General features: G+C 35.7%; 2 protein-coding genes and 1 long non-coding RNA gene across 4 annotated transcripts in view; 2 read left to right on the top strand and 1 right to left on the bottom strand.

The window, feature by feature from the left end:
- The first annotated feature begins 1,105 nt into the window (after positions 1 to 1,105).
- On the top strand, positions 1,106 to 8,279 carry LOC311601878. The gene is made up of 2 exons (XR_014780675.1): positions 1,106 to 6,195; positions 6,263 to 8,279. It is a non-coding gene; the product is annotated as an uncharacterized lncRNA (long non-coding RNA).
- The window catches only part of LOC311601877 (charged multivesicular body protein 1B2), a 44,136-nt gene continuing 24,509 nt past the window's right edge, over positions 8,050 to 27,676 (bottom strand). The window contains exons 3-9 of one of the 2 annotated variants that reach the window (XR_014780674.1): positions 25,948 to 26,094; positions 25,509 to 25,577; positions 25,314 to 25,421; positions 15,969 to 16,012; positions 14,150 to 14,222; positions 11,038 to 13,727; positions 8,050 to 10,864 (exon numbers count right to left, since the gene is read on the bottom strand). Coding sequence is in view for 1 of the 2 variants with exons in the window: in XM_084789596.1 (XP_084645722.1) it covers positions 13,683 to 13,727; positions 14,150 to 14,222; positions 15,969 to 16,012; positions 25,314 to 25,421; positions 25,509 to 25,577; positions 25,948 to 26,094 (486 nt within the window). In the remaining variant the exon portion in view is untranslated. Of the gene's footprint in view, positions 13,728 to 14,149; positions 14,223 to 15,968; positions 16,013 to 25,313; positions 25,422 to 25,508; positions 25,578 to 25,947; positions 26,095 to 27,676 lie in introns of both variants that reach the window. The other variant, XM_084789596.1, reaches the window with a different exon arrangement.
- Positions 24,957 to 27,676, top strand: part of TENT5D (terminal nucleotidyltransferase 5D) — a 76,424-nt gene continuing 73,704 nt past the window's right edge. Inside the window, exon 1 of the mRNA XM_084789591.1 lies at positions 24,957 to 25,127. The gene's annotated coding sequence lies outside the window, so the exon portion shown is untranslated. The remainder of the gene's footprint in view (positions 25,128 to 27,676) is intronic.

Here is a 27,676-nt window from a genome sequence, read left to right as displayed (position 1 = left end):
GCTATAGCCAGTCCCTGAAGTTAAAGATGGAAATCTGACACTTTTTCTCTTTCAGATAAACTCAAAACTTTTAAAATTTAATTATCTTTATGTTTTCCTTACTGAACCACTTGAGGGAGGCTTCAAATTATGACTCTTTGCCTCTAAATATTTCAGTGTGTATTTCCAAAGAATAAGCATAGAATCTTATAAAACAATGGTACAGTTATCAAACTCAGAACCTGTACCATTGATATAATTCTATTATTTCATGTACAATTCATTTTCCAAAACTACAAACTGTGGTAAGGATAACTTCTTTAGATTATTCAAATAAAGGGAAAGAGGAACATGTTTAGGTTAGAGGTTAGGTGAATTGCAGAATCTTCTGTTTTGTCTTAGCTAAAACTCAGTTCAAATGCTCCCTGTAGTATGATGATCTGGACAGCCGTTGCTCATTCTCTCCTTTTCTGCCTTTCTCCCCCTTCCTCACCAACTGAAGGAAGATTTTTTTTAAAAAAGAAGAAATGGGAAAACTGTTCATCACATAAGCTGAGCAGGTTAAACTGTCATTGCTGAAAACTTCAAGTAGAATGGGCTTAAGGATCTATCTGAGGAGCTATTAGCATTTGAGAGCTGCTGGGAAAAAGGAGGGTTTTCTGTAAACAACCTGGCCCTTGATAGGCTGGCCACACACCAGAGCAGGCCTCAATCCCAAGTTGAGCTGGGAAACACAAATTGGATTCGCTGGGGAAAGAAACTTTAAAAAGAAATAACTTCAAAGCTGTCTGGGAAGGAATTGGAAGGTTGGAGGTGGTAAATGGAGAGGTTGAGGAAGGTGAAAATACCCAAAATATGTTGTATGAAATTTTCAAATAATCAACAAAATATATATTTAAAAAGCTATAGCATCAGAGTTGGGGAGATGGCTTAGTGGATAATGCACCTGCTAAGCAAGTGTATAGACTACAGATTCCATGTAAAAACTGGGCATGGTAGGATGGTTGTAGCTCTAGTACTCATCTAAAGGATAAAAACTACTGTTGGTACCATGCAAGTTTCCAAAGACTGGGAGGGAGGCTATAACCCCCAACGAACCACATAAATGACCAGCACTGCATAATAACCCTAATGGTGCAGTAATGGTATTCATAACTTGTCTGGTAACCAACAGCTCTCTGTACTTAAGACACTCTTAAAAAGAGGGAAGTCATGTCTGGTACTAGAGAACTAGCAAACTACTCAGTGCTAGTGAAGTAATAGTTATTGCAGTAGGATCTACAACCATTAATTTATTAAACCAGCATAATCCCAAACAACAATATATAAACATTTGTTATCAAGGAAACTAGTCTTTGCCCCAGATGGAGACTACCACAGAAAACTACAAACAATCAAAATGCAGATTTATGGAACCCAGTCCAATGGATACATCTACAAAACATATCTAAGGCTCAGCGGACTTTGCAGAAGGTGGGGTGGAAAGAGTGTAAAAGACAGAGGATCAGGGAGTTTGCTGTGATATTGTATTTTCTAGTAATATCTGAAGCTACAGCCATAAAGCTATATAACTAACATAACTGTCCAAATTGTGAGCTGAACAGGGAGGGCACCAAATGATATTACAAAGCACATAGAGAATGCCCATGAAGCCCCAGCCCTCCACAAAGAACTATTGGTAGCTGAGGAAAGCCTGGAACAGGAACATTTCTTATATATGTGCACTCTGTTATTTCCCTTATCAGGAATTCTGTTGGTCTCAGCAAACACTGGCCTACAGTGGGAAGAATAGTTTGTTTTGTTGAAATTTTGCATGTAGAACAGCTTTGCTTACTGCATGAAGAAGGTAATCTGGCTAGGACTCTGGGGTCTAATACTATTATAGAATGGATATGTTCATTTTATAAAAGTTTATAACAATAAGAATAAGCTTTATTTTAAAATTTAGATGGAGTCATGGAAACTGGTTAGAAGGCGATGGCTAACCCAGCAAGACATGATGATAATGACTGGGTGCAGATGGTAGAAGCAAGTTTACCACAATTACAGTTTGAATAGGACCAGGACCACTTAGCTGAGTACAAGAGATGCAGAATCACAAGATAAGTCCTAGAAACATTCAGGAATTCTGGAGAATGTTTGGGGCTAGAAACAAAGATGAATTATTTGTATAAAGGTTGTATTTAAAGGCATGTGACTGGCTGACAAGATGGAGAAAGACAGTGAAGTTAATAAAAGTAATATCCTTCAAGTTAGAAGACAGAACATAAAATACACTTATACTTAAGTAAAAATATACTAGAAAACTACCAAAATAAAAAATAATATTATTAATATAAAACAACATGGCTGCCCAAATGTAAGCTGAGCAAAGTTGACACCAATGAAATTGGATGCAGAAACCCAACAAAATCTTCAACTCTACACAAAGAACTACAGGCAAAGAACTAAGTATAGCTGAGAGCAGGAGAACACACCAATTGGTTGTCCAGTGCCTAATGATCAGCCCTGAAAACATAGGTACAAGTAACATTATATGAACTGAGCAGGTTATATACACACACACACATATATGTATGTATGCAATAACAATTAGTGAAAAAAAGAGGCCACGAATTTGAAGGAGATCAGTGAGGGTGTACACGAAAGGATTTGAAGGGACAAAAGGGAGTGATGTTGAAATTATACTATAATATTAAACATAAAATAAAAGGAAAAATAACAAAAAGAATGAAAAAATATAGTAGGCAATACAGGAGATGACCTGACAGGCTAGCTAGTCTGACCTATGCAGAGGCAAACAACAAGACAACAAGGAAGTGGCCATATTTCACAAAAAGTATAAGATGAGGACCCAAAACTGAAGTTTTCTTCTGTCCTTCAGACTCATGTCACTGCACATGTGCACCTGTACTCATATACCCTCAACAGCACCCATACACATACACACACACAGTCCAACTGTAACAGCAATAAATTAACAAATATGGACAATACATATTGATTTGTCTCCTGTTAAACAGCAAAGAATGAATGCTTCAAATTCAGTGGCCAGCAGTCCTTCATAAATATAACTAACCAGAAAGAAAAAAAATAGTTGAGAAGAACATTTACAAAATAGCCACATTTTTCCAGAAATCAACACTGGCCAATTCTATTTCTAAAGAGCTAGTATGAGTAGAATCTGAGGAACATATTTCCAGCCAGCCGTATACTGTTCAATTCTAGTTAGGTTGTCAAAATGTTTGAGATCACTGTAGGAATGCTTATTATCCAAAGAAGACAAAGAAAAATATACACTAGTAGCATGTCTATATATGAATGGGACAGGCTGTTGATGTCAGATGCTCATCTTCAGTACTCTCTCCCATATATTTGGAGGCATAATAGCTAAAAATATTCTAAATCTGATTAAATTATAAGTGTAGAAATCCATGTAAGAAGCTCAAGAAGCCACAGGAAACATTAAAAAAATAATGCTGAATATTAAAAATATGAGACAAAGGATATAAATCTTAAAATCAGCCAGAGGACTAAAATACTCTATATTCAGAGTCTAAAACATGAAGATACCAGCATTTTTTTCCTCAGGAGCTATATACAGTCAGTATCAGACTGTAGCAAAACACTAAGTATGGAACAAAAACAGTTAGTCTGTCATGTACTAACTGAAAATATTTTTTCAAAATTAAAGATGGAAGACTTAAAGCCATGAAAAAATGGAAACATTTCACCATCAGATAATTGATGTTACAAGCAATGCTTGTAGAGGAAGGAAAATAGTATCCAAAAAAATGCGAATATGCACAAATATAAAAAGGTAACAATGGCAGTCCCGCTAAGGTGGTACATGCACACATATATGTATCCATATACACAAAGTCTACAATTATAACAATTATTAAATTTATTTAAATCTTTTAAAAATATGATAGAACACAAAAATAATTAAAACTTAATATTCTTATAAGATAGCCACAAAATGCAAGATGGGAAGAGAATTGGAATTTATACTATCCATGAAGTGATATATATTTCAGGTACATTCTAACTAACTATAGCAAATAAACTAAGCAGCTAAGACATCATTACAAAAAAAATGCTTGATTAATCTAAATGAATGCAAACAAATGGAAACAAAAAATAAGGCTAATTATACTGTTTACTTTCAAAATTGGCCACTTGTTTACTGACATTAATGACATCAAATAAGAATATTCTAAATGCCCCAATTAAAAGGGAGACTGTCAAGGCTGGATAAAGAAAAGTTAAACATAAGCTGATACTACCTATGAAGTGCTCATATCACATATAAATAGTAATAAACAACAAAAACTCTAAAATGATGGTAATAGTAATACATTAAGACCATTAATTTAAAAACTGAGTTGATTAATAGCTTACAAGCAATGTGTAAAAGTGGATCAGAAGAGCTGTCTGCACAAGTCACTTGAATATGTCAATAAACATGTGGACGATTTTGAAAGTAAGCAGCTGTCAAAGCTAATAAAGTTCTAACAATTTACTGAAAGCAAATTGAACTTTAAAGTGTCAATATAGTCTTGCATGTGTTCCCAGCAAGGCCAATTACAAGCTACTTAAAGTCAACCAGGTCACAAATTTGCTGACAATTTAATCAGCAGGATTTGCCAAGCCAGTTCTGAATAGCCTCGGCATCCCACTGATTCCATGTGATCACATTATTCATTCTATTTTAGCTAAGTGGCCCTTTGCACACAAACACACTTAAAACTGCAGTGTCGTTTAAATACTGAAAAATTAAAGGTCAAACGATCCAGGGGAGAGAGAAAGCTGTATCTTCTAACTTTGAAACAATATTTCTAGCAGCATTTTACAATCTCCTTTGATTTATTAAACAATTTAGCCTTTTGGCATTAATATAATAAATGTTAGTATTTACTGTCTGAATAATTGAAATCTGATAAGACATTAACATTTAATCATGGACAAAAAGTATGCCTGCAGAAGATGTGAGGATAGGTCTTTTGGGATGTTCAAACCAATTCTGTTAAATGTCTGAAGGAAAAGTTAGTGTTGAACTGCCATGGATTTTATCAACTTCCAGGTCATATCAATTTGTCTCAGTCTTTTCTAACAGGCTGGAACTAATGTATAACACGGATTGAGGGCAAATGAAGGTTTCCCATGATATATGCTAAAGGAAACCTTGATTGTTGTTGACTCTTCAATTATTTATTAATTACTTTTCTTTTTTGTGTGTAGGGCAGTGAGAAAGATGTAGATTAATTTCTTGTGTTTTTGAAATTATTAATTTCAGGTATGAGATAAGGTAATGACACTTGAAGATAACAGATTTCTAGAACCATATCTTAAAAATCAAGATCATTTCTCATAATTACAACTTTTAAGTGTCCATGGACAATTGCTTTATCTGCTCCTTTGGCATAATGCCTGCCTTAATTTTAAGGCTAAATACACTATTCCTGCTTCTGTCCACTTCTTATTACATTATTTTTAGCATTAAGGTATGTACTTGCATGGTGCATGCGTTTGGTGCATGCCTGTGTGCATGTGTGTGTGTGTGTGTGTGTGTGTGTGTGTGTTTAGAGATGACCCTAGCTCTGAGGTGCCAGTTATGTGAGTTCCAGGCATTAAATGCAGGTCATCAAGTTTGCACTGTAAGTGCTCTTTACCTGCTAAGCCACTTCATTGTCCACCTCTGTTTATTAATCCCCAAACTTTGAATTCTTTAAACTATTGTTAAAAGGACACACCTACATACCCACACACTATATTGTGTCTGGAAGCTAAACAATTGAACTAAGTCTTGCTCTGAGTTGCAAATTTTCTGTTGGGTGTTAGAAAATCAATAGTAGTTTGAAGTAAATGAGAAAGGCCCTTAAGCACAAAGTGTAAGAAACATGCCCCCATTCATTTCTCAGTTCAGGATTCCCAGGCTTCTGATGCATACAATCAGTACAGCACACAGGGACATCTTAACTGATCACATGAACTCCATGTCTTCTAAAAAAAAAAAAAAACAGTCCTGCTGTTTAATGGCTCAAGCCGAGTCAAGCTCTTTGTTTACAGCACAGGACACAAAGAGCTCAGATATAGAGGAGCCAGGAACAAAGGGTACAGAATATAAAATGGCAGCAGAAGCCTTGGGATCTAAGATCAGCTCTTATCTTCAAATCACCTCTTAGCTATGTCACCATTTTCTGGTGACTTCGAGTATGCCGTTTTCTCTATAACTTTCCTTTGTACTCTATAAACAATGAAGATGTTAGATGAATGGCAGGTAAAGGCCTTTCCAGGCCAAGGATTGGATAATTGTAGACATTCCACTAATTTTGACAGTGACTCTTTATCTCTCCCTTCAGGAGAATAAGACTTCATAACCTCTTTTAGCTACATGGTTTCGCTCATACTTTACAGTATACACTCAGATTTTCTATTATTTGAGTCTAAAAATATTACTCTTAGCCGAGTGAGTATCTTTGTTCTGAATTGACAGTTGAAGAAAATTGAGGCTTAGAGAGTGACACTGATCAATTAAGGCTTTGATGTCTCAGTGCTCAATGAAAACATGCCCTCAAAGTGTTCCTTTCAGAACATTTATGTTGGGTAATGTAATAACTTACATTTTACAGTAAAGATGTTGAAGCACAAAGAAATTCACTTACTTGCCTCTTGTCTTAATTCAGGTTTCTATTGCTGTGATGAAACACTACAATCAAAAAGCAACTTGGAAAGGAAAGGGTTTATTTGGCTGCTCACCATCGAAGGAAGTCAAGACAACTCAGGGCAGGAACCTAGAGGCTGTGGAAGGGTGCTGTTTAGAATCCAGAACTATAATGGTCTGGGTCCTCCTCTATCAACCACTAATTAAGAAAATGACTTACAGGCCTGCCTACAACCTGATTGCACAGAGGTTCCCTCCTCTTTAACTTGAGTCAAACTGACATAAAACCATCCAGCACACTTATCATGAAAGTGACAAAACCAAGGTTTTGGTATGGGGTATAACATAGACTTTTGTGAATTTTATTTGTTTGGGTGTTTTTTTGAGACAAAGTCTTGCTATGTAGCCTTGTTTGCCCTGCTATTAGGCTATAGAAACTAGGCTAGCCTCAAACGCATAGAGATACACCTGCTTCTGTCTCTGAAATACTGAGGTTAATGGCCCCAAGTAATGCTACTATTTATTCACGATCGAAAATCATGGATCTAGTCACAACTACTGAGATGTACTATGCACTTTTCCCAACCCTGACAGTTGTTGAAGTAATCACTTCTATGAGGGCTAAGACAGACTCTTTGTACAATAGAGACTGACAAAACTTACCTGCAGTAGATTGTTCTCTTGGCTTTCCTAATTCTATGCCAAACACTCTCTTCATAGTACCTAGCCTTAGACTGACAATTCCACCCAACCCTATTTCTGGGAGGTTGTCTTTACCCATGTTAATCTCCACTCCAGCCAACATTTATTTGCACTTGTAGTATTTCAGATATTTCACTAGAACGAGGCATCTGGGTTACTGAATTTTGCATAAAGTCATACTGAAGTGATAGGTGATACTATCAATAGTGCATATATTTCTAGGAATTTTCATTAAAAAGTGCCTCTAAGGAAGGATTATTGAATAGTGGAAAACCAGAAATCCAGCAGATGGTAACTGATTTTGCTTTGAATGTACATGACAATGCAGGGAGTTCACCATCCCTCAGAGCCTCTCCATTTTGAGGAGCAGGTATGGTAATATAAGTTTTTAGGTGGCATGTGAACAAGGAATGCCATAATTTTATGCAACAGAGAAAGGAGGAAAAACCTTGGAGTTCAGCTGCACAGGTGAGCTGACCTGACCTTGTAGAGATCACTCAGTATCTTCCATTGCAGTTTCTAGAAAATGAGGATAATAATATCCTGCTCTGTCTCCTCAGTTTCAAGAACAAATTGTCATATCACATGATAAGTACACTCTCAATTAGTATTAGAGAATTGAGTTTGGAATAACCAAACGATTATGATTGTGAAACATCACAGTACAAAATCCTTCCCATGAAAAAAATAGTATGAGTAAATACAACTTTAAAACTATTTATTTATATGTGTCTGAGTGTACAAGTTCATGTTCATGCACCACATGTGTGCAGAAACTCACAGACATTAAGTGAGTAGGTTGGATTCCCTGGGATTGGAGTTACAGAAGGTTGTGAATCACCATGTGGGTGCTAGAAATCAAACCTGGCCTCTCTCAAGAGCAGCCAGTGCTCTTAACTGTTGAGACTCTCTCTAGGTCCTATTAGGATTTTTTAAAAAAAATCAATCAACCAATCAATCTGTTTGTCTATCTATCAACCTACCTACCTACCTACCTATTCACTTTATGTCCCAATTGTAGCCCACTCCCTCCTCTCCTCCTAGTGGTCCACCCTCCTTCTCTCTTTCCCCTATTCCCCCTGCTCTACTCGCCAGAAAAGAGCCCCCCATCCCAGCACATCAAATTGTATCAGAACTGATCACATCATCTTTCCCTGTGGCCTGTTGAGGAGGATCTATTTTTTCAGTTTATCTTGAAATAATTAGCAACATTATTAATCCATAGGAATCTGGTGAGCTTGATTCTGTTTATCATTTCTTTTTGCTTTCTCCAGATAATACAGATGCTCTTTCCTGAGGATTTCCCAAGATTCACATCTCTTTTCCTTTTCCTCCATGTGGCATTTGTGAGTAATCAATTAACTAGGTAAAACAAACTAGTCCATAATGTTACCTAAAATGGTTCACAGGTAAGCACATGGTTTTTAAGCATTAAGATACATGAAGAAATGGAGAAATATTATTGGCCTCTTTATCCAATAGGACAAAGTGCAAAAAATGTTTTAAGCATTTGAGGATATATGTTCAAGCAATTGACATCATCAAATGCTTAGGAAACACATCAGAAAAACATAAGATTGATGGAGGATTAAATCTTGAAACAAATGAAAAATACTCTTCTACTTCTCATGATAGTATACTCTGATATGCTACTTATAAATTTTGAAGCCATTATCAAGTTAGAAGTAAAATTATGCTAAAGTCTCTGAGGTTACTGATTTAGGAATAAAGTCTAAGAGGTAAATTTTCACTACATTGACAAAAAACAAATATATGACAGTAAAAATAAAACTTAGTGTCCATCAATGTTTTTTAATTTCAAAAACTGTATTTGTATACACATAAATGGATGTATACATGAGATGGAATGTGTGGATGTCAGAGGACAATTGGCAGGAACTGGGTCTCTGTCTACCATATAGGTCAAAGGAACTGAACTCAGGTCATCAGGCTTGGTGGCAAGTGCCTATACATACTACTAAACTATCTTACCCACCTTATCAATATTTTAAAAATATTTTTTGAGACTACCTCTGTCTTGTGAGTGCTGAGATGAAAGGCCTGTGCCACCATGACTGTATACTTTTACTTTTAAATTATGGGTATGTGTGTCTGTGTGCATCTGTAAATATGAGTGAAGGTGCACTGTGCGGGCCAGGAAAGGCCACTGAATACCCTGGGGGTAGAGTTACGGGACACTGAACTGACTGGTGTGGCTGCTGGGTCACTCTTGTAGCATTAGCATAAGCTCTTAACTCTTCAGCCCCAATATTAATATTTTAAAAAGCAAATATGACATGGTTGTAACATAAAGGGATGGACAGTTGGCTGTGGAGCTAAGCGGTAATATCAAACCTAACATTTTTATTCAAGTTAAAAGATCAGAAGCTATTTAATTCATACCAATGGAAAGCAAATTATTTATGTCATAAATACTTTAGCCCATCAAATCTCTTCCATGGGTACCTAGGGTGCTCCAATACAAACAACATTGTCTTAATAATGACAAATCAATTACAAATAAAACTGAAAGCATATATTGTGGCCACAAACATATAATCAACTACTATTGAAGTTAAAAAGTTTTAAAGAAAATTATCAAAAACTTCTTAACTTAGCAGCAAGTAAATATAATCTTCACTTACCTACATTATTATGCATAAGAGATATAATATATGAATAGTTGAGTACTTGCTGGAGAAAGTATTTTCATTATATCATTTTGAATACCTTTATGACTTATAAGGGAAATAACATTTCATGGTGCTGGAGATGAAACACAGGGTCTTATTTTTCAACTGAACTTCAAGATACACTAGAATTATTTCATGGATTGGTCTTAACCTAGATTAGTAGTATACATGTTAAAACACAAATTGGTTACTTTCCCACAGTTGATACTGCAACATTAAAAAAGTAGACAAGTGCTAAAGAGTTATTTTTGCTTAGTAAAATATAAATGTGCCTGAGGACATTACAGGTAGTACAGCAGGTGATCAAAGGTGTTCTTTTAAGGCTTTGCTTGATTAGTCTGAAGTCTGTACACGGCTGCCTTTGTTGTCCCTGACTTCATCTTATTCTCCCAACTTCCACTGAGATGGAAGGTGCTTGTATGACTGGACAAAACATTTTATCTACTTCTGCTTATTATTTTTGCTATTAAAGGTCATTATCTTGAAAAGAATGATTCTGGAAAATGAATCAATAATCACATGTAAAACTGTGACATTAATATAATGCAAATATAGCATAACAAAATTAGGTATAACTAAATGAACCATTAAATACATTAAAACATTTCATTTGAATGTATGAAAAGCTTTTTTTCTAATTTTTTAAAAGATCTGATCATTTATGTTGGCCACAAAGACTTATTCTGACTGCATTCAGAAAGAAAAGGTGAAGAGCTCAGCAAGGATGAGGATAGCTTCCACATTTTGGTAACCTGTTTCTGCCCCCTGTCCCCCTTTTTGCTTCCTTCATTTTCTTGGCCGAAAGTTTACAATAGTCTGTAGCCTTCTCATTTTCCTTAGTGCATTGTTTTTTCAGAGCAATGCAATGAATTGTGTTGCAGTACATGTGAGCAACAAGATGCTAAATTTTGGGTGCTTCCTGGGCTTCTTACTTTTTTAAAAGGCTTTCTGACAACATATTCATGGGCATCATCTTGTTTAGAGAGATTGAAATGCTTTCTGATCCTGCTAGCTCTTTTGGGCCCTAACTGCTAAGGCACCATAGTATCTGTCAGTCCAGGAATATGCTTCTCTTCTTTTGTCACAATAACCAAGTTGAGAACCCTCAGATTAGACCCACAATGTATCTGTGAACTGACTCGTGCTTTCTTTCTCCAATTCCTCTTGGTCTATAACAAGAATGACCTTTACTCAACAGCATATTGGCATGGGTCAGGGTGCCTTGCTTTATTGGAAAAGCAAACCTTCCCACCACTGATTTGGACTACATAACTCCTCTACTCTTCACAGAGAGCATCACAGCTATGCCGTTGGCTATACACATCTCACAGGTCTCAGAGAAAATACAATGTTTTTGTTTATTGTCTACTTCCAGGAGTTTTTGAGAGCTGTTGTCTTGGAAGCATCCTGAAAAAAGAGCTTTCTGGGAATTGTAATAATAATATGTTGCAAAGAGAAAGTGTAAGAAGAAACAAACCTTAATTTGTTTGGATTAATGTTGCAGAAATTTCCTAGTTATATAACATATTGACAATTAAAAGGCTTACAAAATAAGGAATAGTCATCATTAAATTATGGATAACAACTAATAATTTAAACTTAACAGCTGATGAAAACAGAGTAAATATTTCCTGTGTTTCTCCTTACATAATGTGGTGGTTTGAATGAGATAGGCTCACATATTTGGAACTTTGATCACTACTTGGTAGTGCTCTTTGGGAAGGTTATGGTACAGGTTATGGTTTAACTTCGCTGGAAGAATTGTTTCACCAGAGAGGCATTGTATAGCCTTGCCCCACTTCTACTTGGCTCTCTCTGCTTCGTGTTTGTCATGAAAGATCTCTTAGCTTCCTGCTCCTGCTGTCATGCCTCCCTTACCATGATGGACTCTTTATATCCCTCTGGAACTGTAAGCCAAAGTAAACTCTCTCATCTATAAATTGCTTCTGGCCATTGTGCTCAGTCACAGCAACAGGAAAGTAACTAAGATAAGTTGACACTAGAGAGTGGGCAGTTATTTTGGGCAGCAAAGCTGGAGGGTTAAGCCATGCAGGTACTTAGAAAGTAAAGTTCCAGACATGGAGCTACAGGGTTTGCTTCTCTGTTTGCCCTGTAAGGTTTCAGTCTTTTTGTAGTCCAGTATTTCCTTACTATATTCCCCTTCCTCCCTTTTAAAATGATAATGTATATTTTGTGCTATTGTATGTTGGAAGTATGCTATTTGTTTTTAGATTTTATTGGTGACTCCAGCTAAGAAATTGCTTTGAGTCTCACAAGAGATGCTAGACTTTGAAATTTCAAATAGTATTCAGACTGAGAAAGCCTATGGGTACCTTGAAAGTTGGACTAAATACATTTGTGTTATGATATGGCTATGAGTCTATGAAAACCAGAAAGAGGAGTGTGATGGTATGAATGAGAAATGGAGGCCATAGGTTCATGTATCTGAATACTTGTTTCGCAGTTGGTGGTGCTATTTGGAAAGTTATGGGGCTATGGGGCTTTACTAAATGAAATGTCAGCAGGGTAGCCTTTGAGAGCTTAGAGTCCTGTCCCACATCCAGCCTCTTCCCTCTGCTTGGTGTTTGCCATTCCCTGCTCCTGCTGCCATGCCTCCCCACCATGATGGACCCTCATCACTCTGAAACCATAAACCAAAATAACTTCTTTCTTCTAGAAGCCACTTTTGACTTTTTTTAAATCCTAGAAACAGTAAAATAACTAATGCACATAACAAAAATACCCCGTAAATCATAGAAAATGATCTGGTTGTGGTGGCGTATACCGAGAGACCAAGGCTGGAGGCTGAGTTTCAGGTTACTCTGGGCTACATATTCCTGTCCTAGCTCTAAAATAAACAAACCAAAACAAAAACAACACAAAAACCAGGAACTGGACACATGGCTCAGGAATTCAGAGTACTTTCTGCTCTTCTAGAAGAGATAGGTTTGCATCCCAGGATCTACACATTGGCTCCCAACTGTCTGTAACTCTACTTCCAGGGGATCCAATGTCGTCTTCTGGCCTCTGTGGGCACTAGACACACAAGCAATACACAGTTGTACATGCAGGGAAAACAACCACACATTCAAAATAAAAAGAATTTTCAAAAATCCCATAGAAAACAATACAGTCTATTTTGTCACACGTAAAATAAGAAGGTCTTGGCTATTAATGCATATTAAATAAACATGCTTTCCTTCTTTTTAATTTTAACAAAGTCAAATTTCATCACAGACAATTGAAATTTACTTTCGATAAAAACACAAAGGATTTATTCTACACATTATTCTGACATAATTACTTAGCTGTACTTTGGTGATAGATGTTTGCTTTAATATTTGAGGAAGATGTATAATATACAGAAAACTAATGCTAGCTTTCTCAAAGACATCTACAAAAATATGTCCCTTACACTTTTCCACATAATATACAGAACTATAACATTTGCCAGTGTTGAAATTCCCTGGAATTTCTTAATGCACTGGGAAATACACAAGGCAAAAGAAATCATCATATAGAAATAATGTTCAAACATTCCAGCATGTATGGTGGTTTTGTAACTAGAGCGTAAACTTATCTATAAGCACACACAAATGATGTTTCACACACGAAGGAAAAAGAAGCACCGGTCATTTAAGTTACACTTGATCACGAAGACGAGCAAGCCTCTGTGACAGTTCATCCTAGAGGAAGCCAAATATACAACTTAACAAAGGCTGTAACAAACACACACCACTAACAATGTTAATCCCCTTACATTCTAAAGATAAGTTGAAGTCTTAAAATTTATATGAACACTAGGCATTTAGTTTTTTAGATATCTCAAATGAAACTGAAGAACACAGAGCAGCAGCTATGAAGTTTAGCAAAAAAATAAAAAATGAAATGTACATGCAAATGAAAACACCTACCATTACAGAGCTCACGGCTGTTCATATTTTGTTCATTTATAATGATGTGTCATAGTAGAAAAATATTCTTTATAAAAGGTGAATATGCTTTCTTGTATATGAATATATACATGTTTTATATACAATATATATTTCCTAAATTATTAATTTAAATATAAATCAGGCAGAAAGTCAAAATAAAATTCAATCTCTACCTGTTCCGTAGAAGCAACACTTGCACCAACAGAGCCTGTTTGACCCTGGGGGAGCTCCATATTGAGATCAAGCCTAAGATACATTTAAAAACAATCCAAATAAATAAATGTTAATATAGACATTTCATAATAATGAAATAGGTACTGGAAACATGAGCACTGTATCCTTTTATCACTTTAAGTAAAAATAAAACCATGCTTAAATGTAAATAGAACCTGAATATTTCAAAATGATTTGGGGTATGTGACTAATGATTTTTAAGTATTTTCCTTGAATTCAAATAGTGATCCATATAGATGATAATATTGGAATAGAGAAGCAAATTAAAGACTGAGAAATGATCTGGTGCACCAAACAAAGGACCAAAGTAAGGATCATCTGTTGTGCTATATTTCCTGGATATGTAGCTAACACAACTGAGAGAAATAGTCCTACTGGTTTTTAGTGGGTAGAGGCCAGGATGCTGGCAAACATCCTACAATGCGTAAGACCCATAAGATTATTTAATCTAAGATGTTAACACTGCTAAAGTTGGTAAATTATGTTCTAGCCTTATGAAAAGTTGCCTACTAATCTTTATTTAACAGTGATCATAGGTAAGGCTATAATATTTGCTAACACTCATTTTTTAAGGATCTCTATCACTATCTTTTTAAGTCCAAATACTCTCATTCAGTTTTTAGGAAAATCAGAAACAAGTCCTTACTCTTTTATTACTAAGATTGACTCTTATATGTTATGATCAAATCACCCTTTGCAGTTACCTTCCTGTGCTGGCCTATGGGCCTGTCACAATACTAACGGAGCCAAATGTTTCCCAAGTTAGCCTCCAAGCCTTGTTCTTAGACACTGCAAATCTTATGTAACACTTATTAACATTTAACATTTAATTTACTAACTATACATTACTGTTTTTAAAAGTTGATTAATGTCCCTCATTGTTCATTATAATCAGGAGTTACTTTAGACCTTTGAGTAATGTTTATCAACTCTATTTTCTTAATATCTCTGAATTTTTCTCTTTCTTTAAAAAATAAGCAGAATATGTAAACTTTACTCCACTTTATTAATCTAGGTTTGAACGAAAAGTCTAAGGTATTACCATGATTTAATTCTAAACATTTCATTATTTACTACTATGTTATTGATCTAACACTGATAAAACATGATGTCTATAACACAGATATTATGGTCATGTTATTCTCCTAAATACAAAAGATTTGAAGAATCTGCATAAGATATCCCAATAACCATATGAAAAAGGATACTGATTACTTAAAATAAATGACCAGCTGGTATGTTTCTGTTTGCTTTTTCCTTTGCACACTTTATATGTATTATTCAGTTTGTAGGATTCATGTTGGACTTATACATCAATAGATCACTGAAATTTTTTCCACACTCTTTAGAAAATATGTATATGTTGATATAAGGAAGCTATGCATAGTGGACATTCAGCAAATGCTTGAACCATTGACCATCTCTAGCCATCTGTTAACATTGTACTCTGAATAAATCTATGTCGAGAGATTTTGAAGAAAATCCTATTACGGTTTGAAAAGTCATACCTTTGTGAACATGGATAGAAAGGGTAACTGTAAAAAGCCTGTGAAACACAAACTCTATAAAGAGTCAAAACCCCAAGCCGGATTAATGGTTTTAAAGACAAATTTTTAGTAGTGTTTATGGTTCAGTCCAGGTCCTCACATGCAATAGGCAGAAAACTCTGACAACATCCTAAACCTTATACTGCTAACATTTAGGACCTCTAAATATCAAAGCAAGACTATTTAAAAGGACATAAAGTCAGCATCTTACCCAGCTTCATCTGCCATTTCCTGAAGCAGCATATCCACTTGGTTCTAAAATAAGAAAATAGGAATTTGTATTTTTGTAGGATTAGCTTTTGGGGTAGTTTTGGGATTGATTTGACTTGGGAAATTGATCTACAACGTTTAAAATAGGGGCTAGAGAAATGGTTTAGCAGTTCAGTTCCTAGTGACGATGTTCAGAGGCTGACAACTGCCTTTATTTCCAAAACCTGGGGGATATAATGCCTTTGTCCTCCACAGGCACTTGTCACTAATACAAAGTCCCCACACCCACATAATTAAAAGTAAACTAATAAATCTTTTGGTGAATAAAAAAATAGCAAAACCAACCAAACAACAAAACAAACAAAAAACAACTCCCCTAACACACACACATACACACACACAAACAAAGCCAAACAAAAAACCCTCCCTTGCCCTGAAAAACTTTTAAAACAAACTTTAAAAATATTGTTGCCACAAGAGGGCGCTGCATCATTTCAGAGAGAACTTTCTGAATGTTAAGCTTTTTTTTTTACATATACATTTATATTATTTCACATATATGCAACAAACTACATACAGCAAGAAGAACCACAAAACAATCAGGAATTATATAAATGTTACATTCATAGTGCTTTGGCTATTTGTATTTGGCAACCTTGAAGAGAAAATCTTTCCTATCTTGGTGACTCTAAAATTTTGAACATAAATCAATATCATATCTCATCTTCATAACTAAGTATGTACTTATAGTACAGAACTGTATAAGGGATTTTACCAAATGTAAAACATAAACATTCAAAGAAGCAACTGTACCTGTAATTTACAGACTTTTCACCTTGCTATCATTTCTATAATTCTAGAAGCTAACTATATAGTACTTACATTGTGCTAGGCATTATTTGTAATCAAGAGGCAATTTAAACTATATGAGATGTATATATGTTCTATGCACATACTAGAACTATGAAGAGAAATTGAGCATCACTGGGTTTTGATGTCTACTAGGGATCTTGGAACAGATCTCATGGATTTCTGGTTATTTTGTTGTTGATTTCTTGAGAGAGGCATTCACTATGTAAAGTAGGTAGTCCTGAAACTTGAGATTCACTGGTTTTAGGATTCTAGGCTTACAGATGTACACCATCATACCCAGTCCTATATTGAAGCATTTATTACAGTATACAAGTTCTCAGGAAATAATACAGTCTGCTTAATTAAAAAACCACTTCTCATTTTTAAACAGCCACTAAAAGTGTTTTGAACATACAGGAAGGAGATCTAAAATGGGGTCATAGTGCTACCAGTACTAAGCTGTGTGGTTTAAAGGAACCAAATATCTTACTATTGGGACATTACTTTCTCTTGTTCTTTAACCATTTCAAAAATGTTTTCAAAATGTAGAAAAGATTCAGAAAATAATAAAAACATAAAAAGGTTTTGTTTATATCCATATCTAAAGCAGCACTGTGCCCTAAAATTATCTATAGCTTGTCTTCCTTAATCTTCTAAGGTTTAATTTTATTGTTATCTAGAGATTTAGATCATTCAATGTAACTTTTTCATGGACACTTGTAATATATAAACATACTAAAGCAAACATATTTGTGTACATTTTCTTAATTTTTATCACAGACAATTTGTATTTATATTTTAATGAATGTATTTACTCACATTCCTTGAACATATTCATTTCTACGATTCTGAAGTCTTTGTGCTCCAGCTAAATGGCTTTTCTCAGGGCCTATTGCAATAGGGTTGCTAGCTTTTGGAGTAGACATTTGTCTTAACTGTTCATATTTGTGATTTTTCACTGGGATCTAGGAGTTATGATATTTAAAGGGTATCTTGGTGTAGCTATCTGGACTCCTCTTCCTGCATGAGTGTTCTGTTATTTGGTTGCTATTGCCTACTCTAGATTCTAGGCAAATGTGGTGGCTTTGGGGTCCCTGGTAGTAAGTATAGTTTTGTGGGTCAGAGAGTAACCCAAAAGAATGAAGAAAAGCTAGAAGAAGAGGCTGAGAAGAGCAGCTGTGAAAAGCTAGTGGACCAGGGTCCCCATCAAGAGATATTGTTCTCAAGAAGCAAAGGTAGGGTGGAAAAGGGGCTTTGCAGGAAGCTAACAGTCATTCCAGAGAGATCAGAATGGAGGACAAAAAGGATAATGACACTATGTTTCAGCCCAGTGTGCTGAGTATAAAGTGTTCCTGCGGCTTGGCAGGTGACATAAAGAAATACACATGGACTACAAGGTAAGGCTGAAAGGGACAGCCAAAAAGAGCTAAGAGGATCCTGGGTCTACACCAAATGGTAGAGTCCCTTGGGAATGGAAGTAGAGTGGGAGGCAGTAGGACTAAAAGTAATTGTGAAGAGAAAAGAATGGAGGGGCTAGGGAGACCCTGGGCTTACACCAAGAACCTCCCTTTAGGGAGTGGGAATGGAGTGGGAGGAGGGGCTCCTGAAAGGAGCCTATGGTAGAATAAAGAGTATTTATGGAAAGAAGAAAACAAACAAAAAAGGGCACAGAAATAAACACCACTTTAGCCATCTGATTTTCCAAAGGTGCCCCAAACCATAAATTAAAAGAAATATTTCAACAAATTTTGCTGAGAAAGCCGGGAAAACCGGATATCCACATTTAAAAGAATTAACCTGACTCTTATTTCTCATTCGGCATAAAATAAAATCAGAGTGCATCATATATCTTAATGTGAATCCTGAAACTGTAAAAATGTTAAGAAAAAATATAAACTTAAGTTATAGGAATAGATATGGGGTTTTTGAAATAGGAAATTGTAACAAGAACTGGATGAGGATTACAAGAAAATTAAGATTCTACACAGCAAAGGAAGAAACGAAACAAAACAACGAAAAGATGACCTGAAGAATGGGAGGGATTTTTGGCCAGCTGTGTTTCAGACAGGTAATTAATATAAACTTTAAATCTTAAACAGTAAAAATATTCCAATCAATAAATGAACAAATAAACTGAGTACAGAGTTTTGAGAAGTAGAAATGGCCAAAATGTATAGAAAAGATGTTCATTATCCTAAGTTGAGAAATGCAAATCAAAACCACATGAGATTCTAGCACTAACTGTATGAGAATACTATCATTAAGAAAACAAACACGGGCAGACCATCTTTACTTTCCTTCCTGTTCAGCACTGCAGTTTCCCCAGTCACATCCCCTGCTCTGTAACAGACCACTTGCAGAGACTTCTCCTCCCCCTGTCTTCCTTCCCTAGAGACTCCACCTAATCTTGCAATGGACCTAGCTTTTTTCCTTCCAGTGGATCCTCTCAGACCCCTCTTCTAGGGAATCACGTTCCTTATGTCAACTAGCTGATGCCTAGAAACATTCTCTTAACTGGGAACCCAGTATTCACACCAGCATGGAAAGCAGGTAGGTCATCTTCACTATCCTTCCTGTCCTCCATAGCAACTCCTCTGTCTCATTCCCAGACTCCATCATTGAAATCAGCAGGGGTCCCAGCTGAGATTAACCCTTTTCACAACCCCTGCTTCTATGTTAGCCTCTTTATTTTCTGTCAGGCCCCAATTCTCAAAATACTTTCTACCCAGAATGCCTAGTGACCACATATGACAGGTACTCAAGTGGTTAAACTGCACTATCCTTCCTGTCTTCCATTGTGATCTCTCCATTCTCACCTCAGCCTAGTAACAACTACCTGCTCAGAGGTGCTCTTCCCACCTCAACTTCCTTCACTCCTGACTCTAACACCTAGGTCTGATCCAGGGCACCCCTTGCCCTTTCATCTTTATCTCTCTAGATAATTCTTTGCCTTATTGTAACCTACTTGTAGGGTAGCTCTTCCTACCATACCTCTAACTCCCTGTAGACCCCATCTCTAGGTGTGGACTGGATCCCCTTAGCTCTCTCCTGAAGTCTAGGCTTAGCCTTTTTTCCTAGCTTACATTTATTCCTCTCTGCCACAGAAGTACTTTCTTCCAGGAAACCCACAACCATCACACTTCTCTCAGATTCAGAGAGGGAAAGAGAAAGCAAGGAATAGAACACCCATCCAACAAAGACCAGTTATCAACAACACCTAGAATCCCAGTTATCCCAATCCCAGATGCCTAAGCACACATCCCCACCAGAACCCAGCCACCTCACTACAGTGGACCCAGAGGACAGCAAGCACAAGAAAAAACTTCAAAATAGCTATCATGAATATGTTTAAGGTCCTTAAAGAGGGTATGAATGAAACCCTTAATGAAGTCTGTGAAAACACAAACAAATGTTAATATGAAATGATGAATGCAGCTCAAGACAAGAAGAGCACTAAAGAAAACCCAAAATTGAAGTAAAAATGAAATTGAAAAATGTAGAAAGCCAAACTAAAATCTCAGTAGACAGAGTACTAAACAAAGAATCTCAGGTATTGAAGACAAGAGAGAAAAAATGGATACTTCAGTCAAATAAAATGTTAAATAAAATAAACAAGCAAACAAAAACAAAAGTAGGCATAAAGCATCCAGGAAATCTAAGACATTATGAAAAGAACAGATCTACAAATACTAAGGGTAGAGGAAGGAGAAGAAACCCAGATCAAAGGTACAGAAAATATCTTTAACAAAATCATAGAAAAAACTTTCTAACCTAAGGAAGGATATACTTATAAAGGTACAAGAAACACCAAAATAATAGACTAGAACAAAAAAGAAACACCGCAAAGGACACAATAATCAAAACATTGGAAGTAGAGAACAAAGAAAGAATATTAAAAGCTGCAAGAGAAAAAGAGCAAGTAACAGGCCATTAGAATAACAACTGACTTCTCAATGGAGTTGCTAACAGCCAGAAGGACCTGGACAGATATTCAAAAACTCTGAGACCATGGATGCCAGCCCAGACTACTATACCCAGTAAAATAGCAGTCAAAATCTACTAAAGCTAAATCAAGATTACATAATTAACCTAAACCAACACTAGTGAAATAGAAGCAGTAATTAAAATATCTCAATAAGAAAAGGCCTAGAGCAGTTGGACTCAGGGCAAATTCTAGCAGATGTTCAGAGAATTAACACCAATACTTCTTTTTTTTTTTTTAACACATTTTTATTGAAAATTAAAAATAATTCCTATTACATCTCATTTTCTATCCCATCCCATGCATCCTCCCATTCCTCCCTCCCTCCCACTTTCACCCCAATCCCCCTTCCCTATGACTGTGGCTGTGGGGGACCTCCTCCCCCTGAATATGGTGCTAGGGTATCAAGTCTTTTCTTGGTAGTCCTCTATCCTTCTTCCGAGTGCCATTGGGCCTCCCCCACAAAGGGACATGGCCAAATATGGGGCACCAGAGATCCGGTGAAAGTCAGTCCCCAGTCTCCACTTAGCTGTGGAGAATGTTCTGTCCCTTGGCTAGATCTGGGTAGGGGTTTGATGATGACTGCCCGTTTTGTCCATGGTTAACACCAATACTTCTTAAATTATAAGGCAAGAACATTACTAATTCTTTTTATGATAACATAATTATCCAGACCCCTAAAGCACATAAAAATCCAACAAAGAAAGAAAATTACAGACTAATTTCCACTATGAAATAGATACAAAATTTCTCAAATACTTTCAAAACGAATACAAAAACAAGTCAAAAAGATTATCCACCATGATCAAGTGAGCTTCATCCCAGAGATGAGGGATGGCTCAACCAAACAGGCCAAAAGACAACAAACAAACAAACAAAAAGCCACATGATCATCTCATTAGATGAAGAAAAAGGGTTTGGCAAAATCTAGGCCATCTTCATGATCAAAAGCCTGGAGACAGAGATACAAGGGATACAAGGGACACAGAGCAACATAATAAATAGAAACAAGCCTACAGCCAACAACCTAAATGGGAAGAAATTCAAAAGCATTTCCAGTAAAATCAGGAAGAAGACAAAGATATTCACTTCATACATATTCAATATAGTACTTGAAGTCTTAGCTAGAGCAATAGTACAATTAAAGGAGAACAAGGAATACAAATAAGAAAGGAAAAGTGGAATTAACTTTATTTGTAGATGGTATGATTGTATATGTAAACGGCCCTAAACCTATACCAGAAAACTTCTGCAACTTGTAAACACTTCCAGCAAAGTAGCAAGATACAACATTAATACACAAATAACAGAAGACTTTCTATATACAAATGGCAAATGGATTGAGAAAGAAATCAGTGAAACAACACCCTTCACAATCTCCTCAAAAAATATCTTGGTATAACTCTAACAAAATAAGTGAAAGATTTGTATAACAAAAACTTCAAGTCTTGGAAGAAAGAAACTTCAAGATATTAGAAATTGGAAAGATCTCCCATGCTCATAGATTGATAGGATTAGTAAAAATGCCCATTTTATAAAAAGCAATTTATAGAATCAAAATTGCAACACAATTCTTCAAAGAAATTGAAAGGGCTAATTTCAGCATCATATGGAAATACAGAAAACCCAGGATAGCTAAAAAAATTCTAAATTATAAAAAAAACCTACTGGAAGTATCACCAATCTCAAATTGTACTGTAGAGCTATAGTAATAAAATAGTATGGTACTAGCATAAAAACAGACAGGTTGATCAATGAAATTGAACGGAAAACTCAGACATAAGTCCATACAGCTATGAGCCTCTGATATTTGATAAAGAAGCCAGATATACAGACTGGAAGAAAGACATCATCTTCAACAAACGGTGCTGGTCAAACTGGACAGCTATATGTAAAAGAATGTAAATAGATCTATATTTATAATGCAGCACAAAACTCAATTCCAAATGGATAAAGAACCTCCACATAAAGCCAGATACCCCAAATCTGATAATAGAGAAAGTGAGACAGTCTTGAATTCACTGGCATATAAATAGACTTTCTGAATAAGAGCCAACAATACAGGCACTAAGATCAACAATATAAATGGGACTTTTTGAACCTGAGACACTTCTGCATGACAAAGGACACCATCATTCAGTCAAATCAGTAGCATAAAGAAAGGGAAAAGATGCTTACCAATCACATCTGATAGAGGACTAGTATCTAAAATATATAGAGAACTCAAGCAACTATAGATTACAAAAACAACACAATTTAAAAAGAGGTATAGATCTAAACATAGAGTTCTCAAAAGATGAAACACAAATGCCTGAAATAAATGTTCAGCATCCTTAGCAATCAGGGAAATGAAAATCAACACAACTCTGAGCCTTCATCATACACCAGTCAGAATGACCAAAATCAATAAACAATTGACAGCTTATGTTAACAAGCACGTGGGGTAAGGGAAATATACATCTATGGATGATCAGAATGCAACTTGTATAGACACTATGGAAGACAGTGTGGCAGGTCTTTGGGAAGCTGGAAATAGATTCACCTTAATATTTACGTTTATCACTCTGAGCATATACCCACAGGACAACACTTCAAACCTAATACACAGATACTTGCTTATCCTTGTTCATTGCTGGTCAATTCTTAATAGCTTAAAGGGGTAAACAGGGGCAACTATGAGAAAAAATATGAACAAAAATGTCATAATGAAATTAATTTTGCACAATAAATATAGGTCCTCTGCATCTGTGTTATAATCTTGTAGCTTAGTGTTCTTGTGGTACACTCAACAGTGGCAGTTGGGGGCTGTCTCTGACTCTATTGGCTGTGCTTGGGATCCTTTTCCTCTTAGTGGGTTGCTTCATCCAGCCTTGATATAAGGGTTGGTGCCTAGTCTTACCATAACTTGCTATGCCATGTTTGGTTGATATCACTGGGAGGCCTGTACTTTTCTGAAGGGAAAAAGAGGAAGAGTAGATCTGAGGGAGAGCAGAGGTGAGGGGGAGATTGGGAGGAGGGAGGGGGAAATGTCATCAAGATGTAATATACAAGAGAAGATTAAATTATTAAAAATTAAATTATGTTTAAAAGTTCCTAATGTAGATGAACTATATGTTTCAGCAATCCCATATTGAGCATATACCCAAAGTATGTGGAAACCACTGTTGTCAACTTGACACCTCAACTCTCTCTAGATAAAACACTACTCATAATAGATAAATGGCCTTCAAAGAATAATGTTTATAATTTCTGTATGCTATACATGCATTCTACCAACTGAACTACATCCTCAGAACCTCAGAGTAGTATCTTAATCCAGTCCTCAAAGTTAATTTGGAGCAGAGCAGGATTGTAAGTTCAAATATCTTTATTTAATCCAGATCATCTTTCCAATTTACTTGTGTATCTGAAATCTAACTAAACATAGCATCATCTTGAAGTGATATAATGTACCTGTTCATAAGGAAAATGTAGAGAAAAGGAGCCTTGCATATACTATTGGTGAAATGTAAATTAGTGTGGCAAGAACAGTATAATGGCTCCTTAAAATCGTAAACTACTATTGGACTGAGCGGTATATTCCAAGGAAATTAAAATGATATGGTAAAGAGACAGGTACTCTCATATTCATTGAAATAACATTCAAGAGCTATGAAATAGAAAAGCCTTAGGTAGCTATCAGTCAAGGAATATAGAAAAATAGCATGTACTACATACAAAATACTATCTGCTCTACTCAAAGAACAAAAATCCATCATTTGTGACAACAGGTTAGAACACAAAGTGCTAAATGAAATAATCTAGGCAGAGAAAGACATGCTGTATATAATATTACAAATGCAGGTTGAGGTTATAGTTATGGATGTCAGAAGCTGAATTAGACTGAGTTATAGGAATGGTTGATAAGTTAGTAATACATAACAGTTAAGGCTGGAGCAAGAATTTCTGGTATGCTAATGTGCCAAGGAATAACTATGGTAACAATAATGTAATGTATATTTCTAAGTACTAAAGGATTTTACATTTTTAAGCCTTTTATAAATACCAAATGTTTGAGTAGGTATATTTAAGCATTAAAGAATATATGTATCAAAACATGATACCCAAATATTATGTGCCTATTAAATTTAATTTTAATAAAATAAGAGCATTAGCAAACTGTGTAAACAGGCTCTAGATTCTACACATGGATCCAACAGAATCCCCAGAATTCCAAACCATGTTAGGTGCTAGGTAACATTATCCTCTAAAACATTCCCAAGGAGCTGAGGGCAGAGCAATAGCAAGCTGCCTATTTGCATCTGGGATATACTACACTTCTATAAGGTAAGGAGATGATTTATACTCATAAAGCCATTATATTTGAAGTGGGTGATTTCTGTTTTGAGAGGGGTTCCCACTATGTAACCCATGCTGGCCTGGAATTTACGCCATAGCACAGGCTGCCGAGTACTATAATGACAAGCATGTGTCACTACAGCTATTCTATTCTAAGTAAAGATAATATCTTACCTGTGGTGTTGTTAGCGTTGTAGTGCTGCTCATTGTATCTTCCATTTGTTGTGTTTGAACATCCAGTGTTTCAAACTGATGTTCAAATTTGTCCATTAAGGCCGAAATCTATAAATATATGAACATAAGAAAAATGTAACCTGAAAATATGCAATCTGAATATCAAGTAATAGAGATAATTGTTTATATTTTTACCTTCTCAAGGTTCATACTCCTCAATGTAGCATCCATAGATTTAACTACACCTGCCATGGATTTTGTCACCTATTTGGAATATAAAACTGATTTAACAACATGTAAATTTTATAATCTTTTCAATATATCACTTATATATCAACTTAGGAAACTTGTTTATTACTTCCTTAACAGTAAAATCATATTATGTTTCTTGGTACTATTTTACATACTAGGTACTATTTTATATTATTGACATTTCCTTAGTAATCAGCTAATAAAACAGTTGAAAAGTGCACTGACAAAATAATTTTCCTCACAAAGTCTAATTTTCCATGAAATCCTTTCTTAACACGCTGTAATACCATGCAATGGACTCAGATTCATTACTTTTGTGAGTCTTCCTGCTCTCATTAAACTCAGTCAAGTGTTACTTTTATTGACAGATGCTTAGTCTTACCTTGCCCATTGTTACTGCAGTTTGAACTCTGGCTGCCACAGCATCAACCCTAGCACTCATTCTCAAGAAATTGATTGCTTGGTTTTTCTGACGGATTGCATTTTCAGCATGTATTCTTGCAACTTCAGTATTGCCCTTCTGAATGGCCTGTTTTAAACAGAAGTAAAAGAGTGTGGGAGAACAACAGCACAGTAAGACACCAGTGAAGACAAAGAGAATAAGTACAGATAATTTTTAAAATTAAATGATGCCAAATTAACTATAGTGTATAGGAGCTTTTATGTGGCCTTTTGATAGCTAATTATGATTAAAATAATGAAGGAATAACTTACAATCCTATTTTCTTTTAATTTCGTGATTAGAAAATATACACGGATTAACAATTTAAGAAATTAGAGTATGTTGGATATGGCACATGCTTTTAATGTCAGCAATCAGAAGGCAGAGGCAAGCTGACTCTTCAGTTTGAAGCCTGCCTTGTCTACATAGCATGTTCCAGGCCAGCCAGGGCTACATAGTGAGACCTTGACTAAAAAGTATAATACAAAGAAGTTAAAAGTTTAAAATTGCTCCTAATTATATCACCATGCTATTTTTACTGTTATTATTTTAGTATATACTATCCTAATATATAAACACATTTAATGTTATATAGTTTGTAACAAAAGCAGGCACACAGAATACACTGTTATGTATCCGGTTTTCTCTCATGTGAAAAAATCGCTATAAGTTAAAAACACAATGACATCATCATTTTAAGGGCTGTATCATACAGCCCATACAGTAAAAGAACTACTGATCATACATGTTTTTACTGAACATATGAAAATGCTATAAGTAACAGAAATCCAGCCTTTTCCTTGTATAATACATCAGACCAGTGATAACGCTAAAAGAGAAAAATAATCTAAAGAAAAAATATTAAATAAATAGTTCAGACTTTGTTGTCCTCTAACATAACAAGGTAGAATAGGTAGTAGAGAAATAAAAGAAATTCAAGAATGTGATCCCAATTTCTCAAAAAAATAGGCATTTTATAGCTCTCCTAGTATATGCAGCTTTACATACTTTACAAATGTTTTCATAAGACAAATACCTGGGTATTGAATTAATGAATGCAGATGTATATTCACACTTAATTATACTCCCTTGATGCTTATGACAATTTTTACCTTCTCGAATAGTGCTCTCGCTTTATTCACAGGTAACATAATCAACATTGGATGTTACAATTATAGTCCATCACGATCTAAGAAGTATAATGTAGTACATTTGCATGAGACAGAACCCATACCTGACACTGCACGTGTATCCAGCCAAGAACCGGAGACTAGAAAGGCCAGTGATCTAGGGAAAAGTAAACACTACTCTTCTATTAAAGCAGTGCTTCTCAACATTCCTAATGCGGTGACACATTAATACAGTTTCTCATGTTGTGGTGACTCCAACAATACAATTATTTTGTTGCTTCTTTAAAACTGTAATTTCACTAGTGTTATGAGTTGTTATATAAATATCTTCTATGCTGAATAACTGATATGCTACCCCAAAGGGATCTCAACCCACAGGTTGAGAATCACTGTACAAAAGGAACATAGCAATAAAATGTCTCATAAAGACATTCTGCTATAGTCATGGATCACTGCCTTGCTCAGCCATCATCAGAGAAGCTTGCTTCTTCAATAGACAGGAACAAAAACAAAGATCCAAAGCCAGACAGTGTGCAGGG

This window comes from Acomys minous, assembly GCF_964271855.1.
Source record: "Acomys minous genome assembly, chromosome: 7".
NCBI classification, from domain to species: Eukaryota; Metazoa; Chordata; class Mammalia; order Rodentia; family Muridae; genus Acomys; species Acomys minous.
This window is presented reverse-complemented; position numbering and strand designations above follow the sequence as displayed.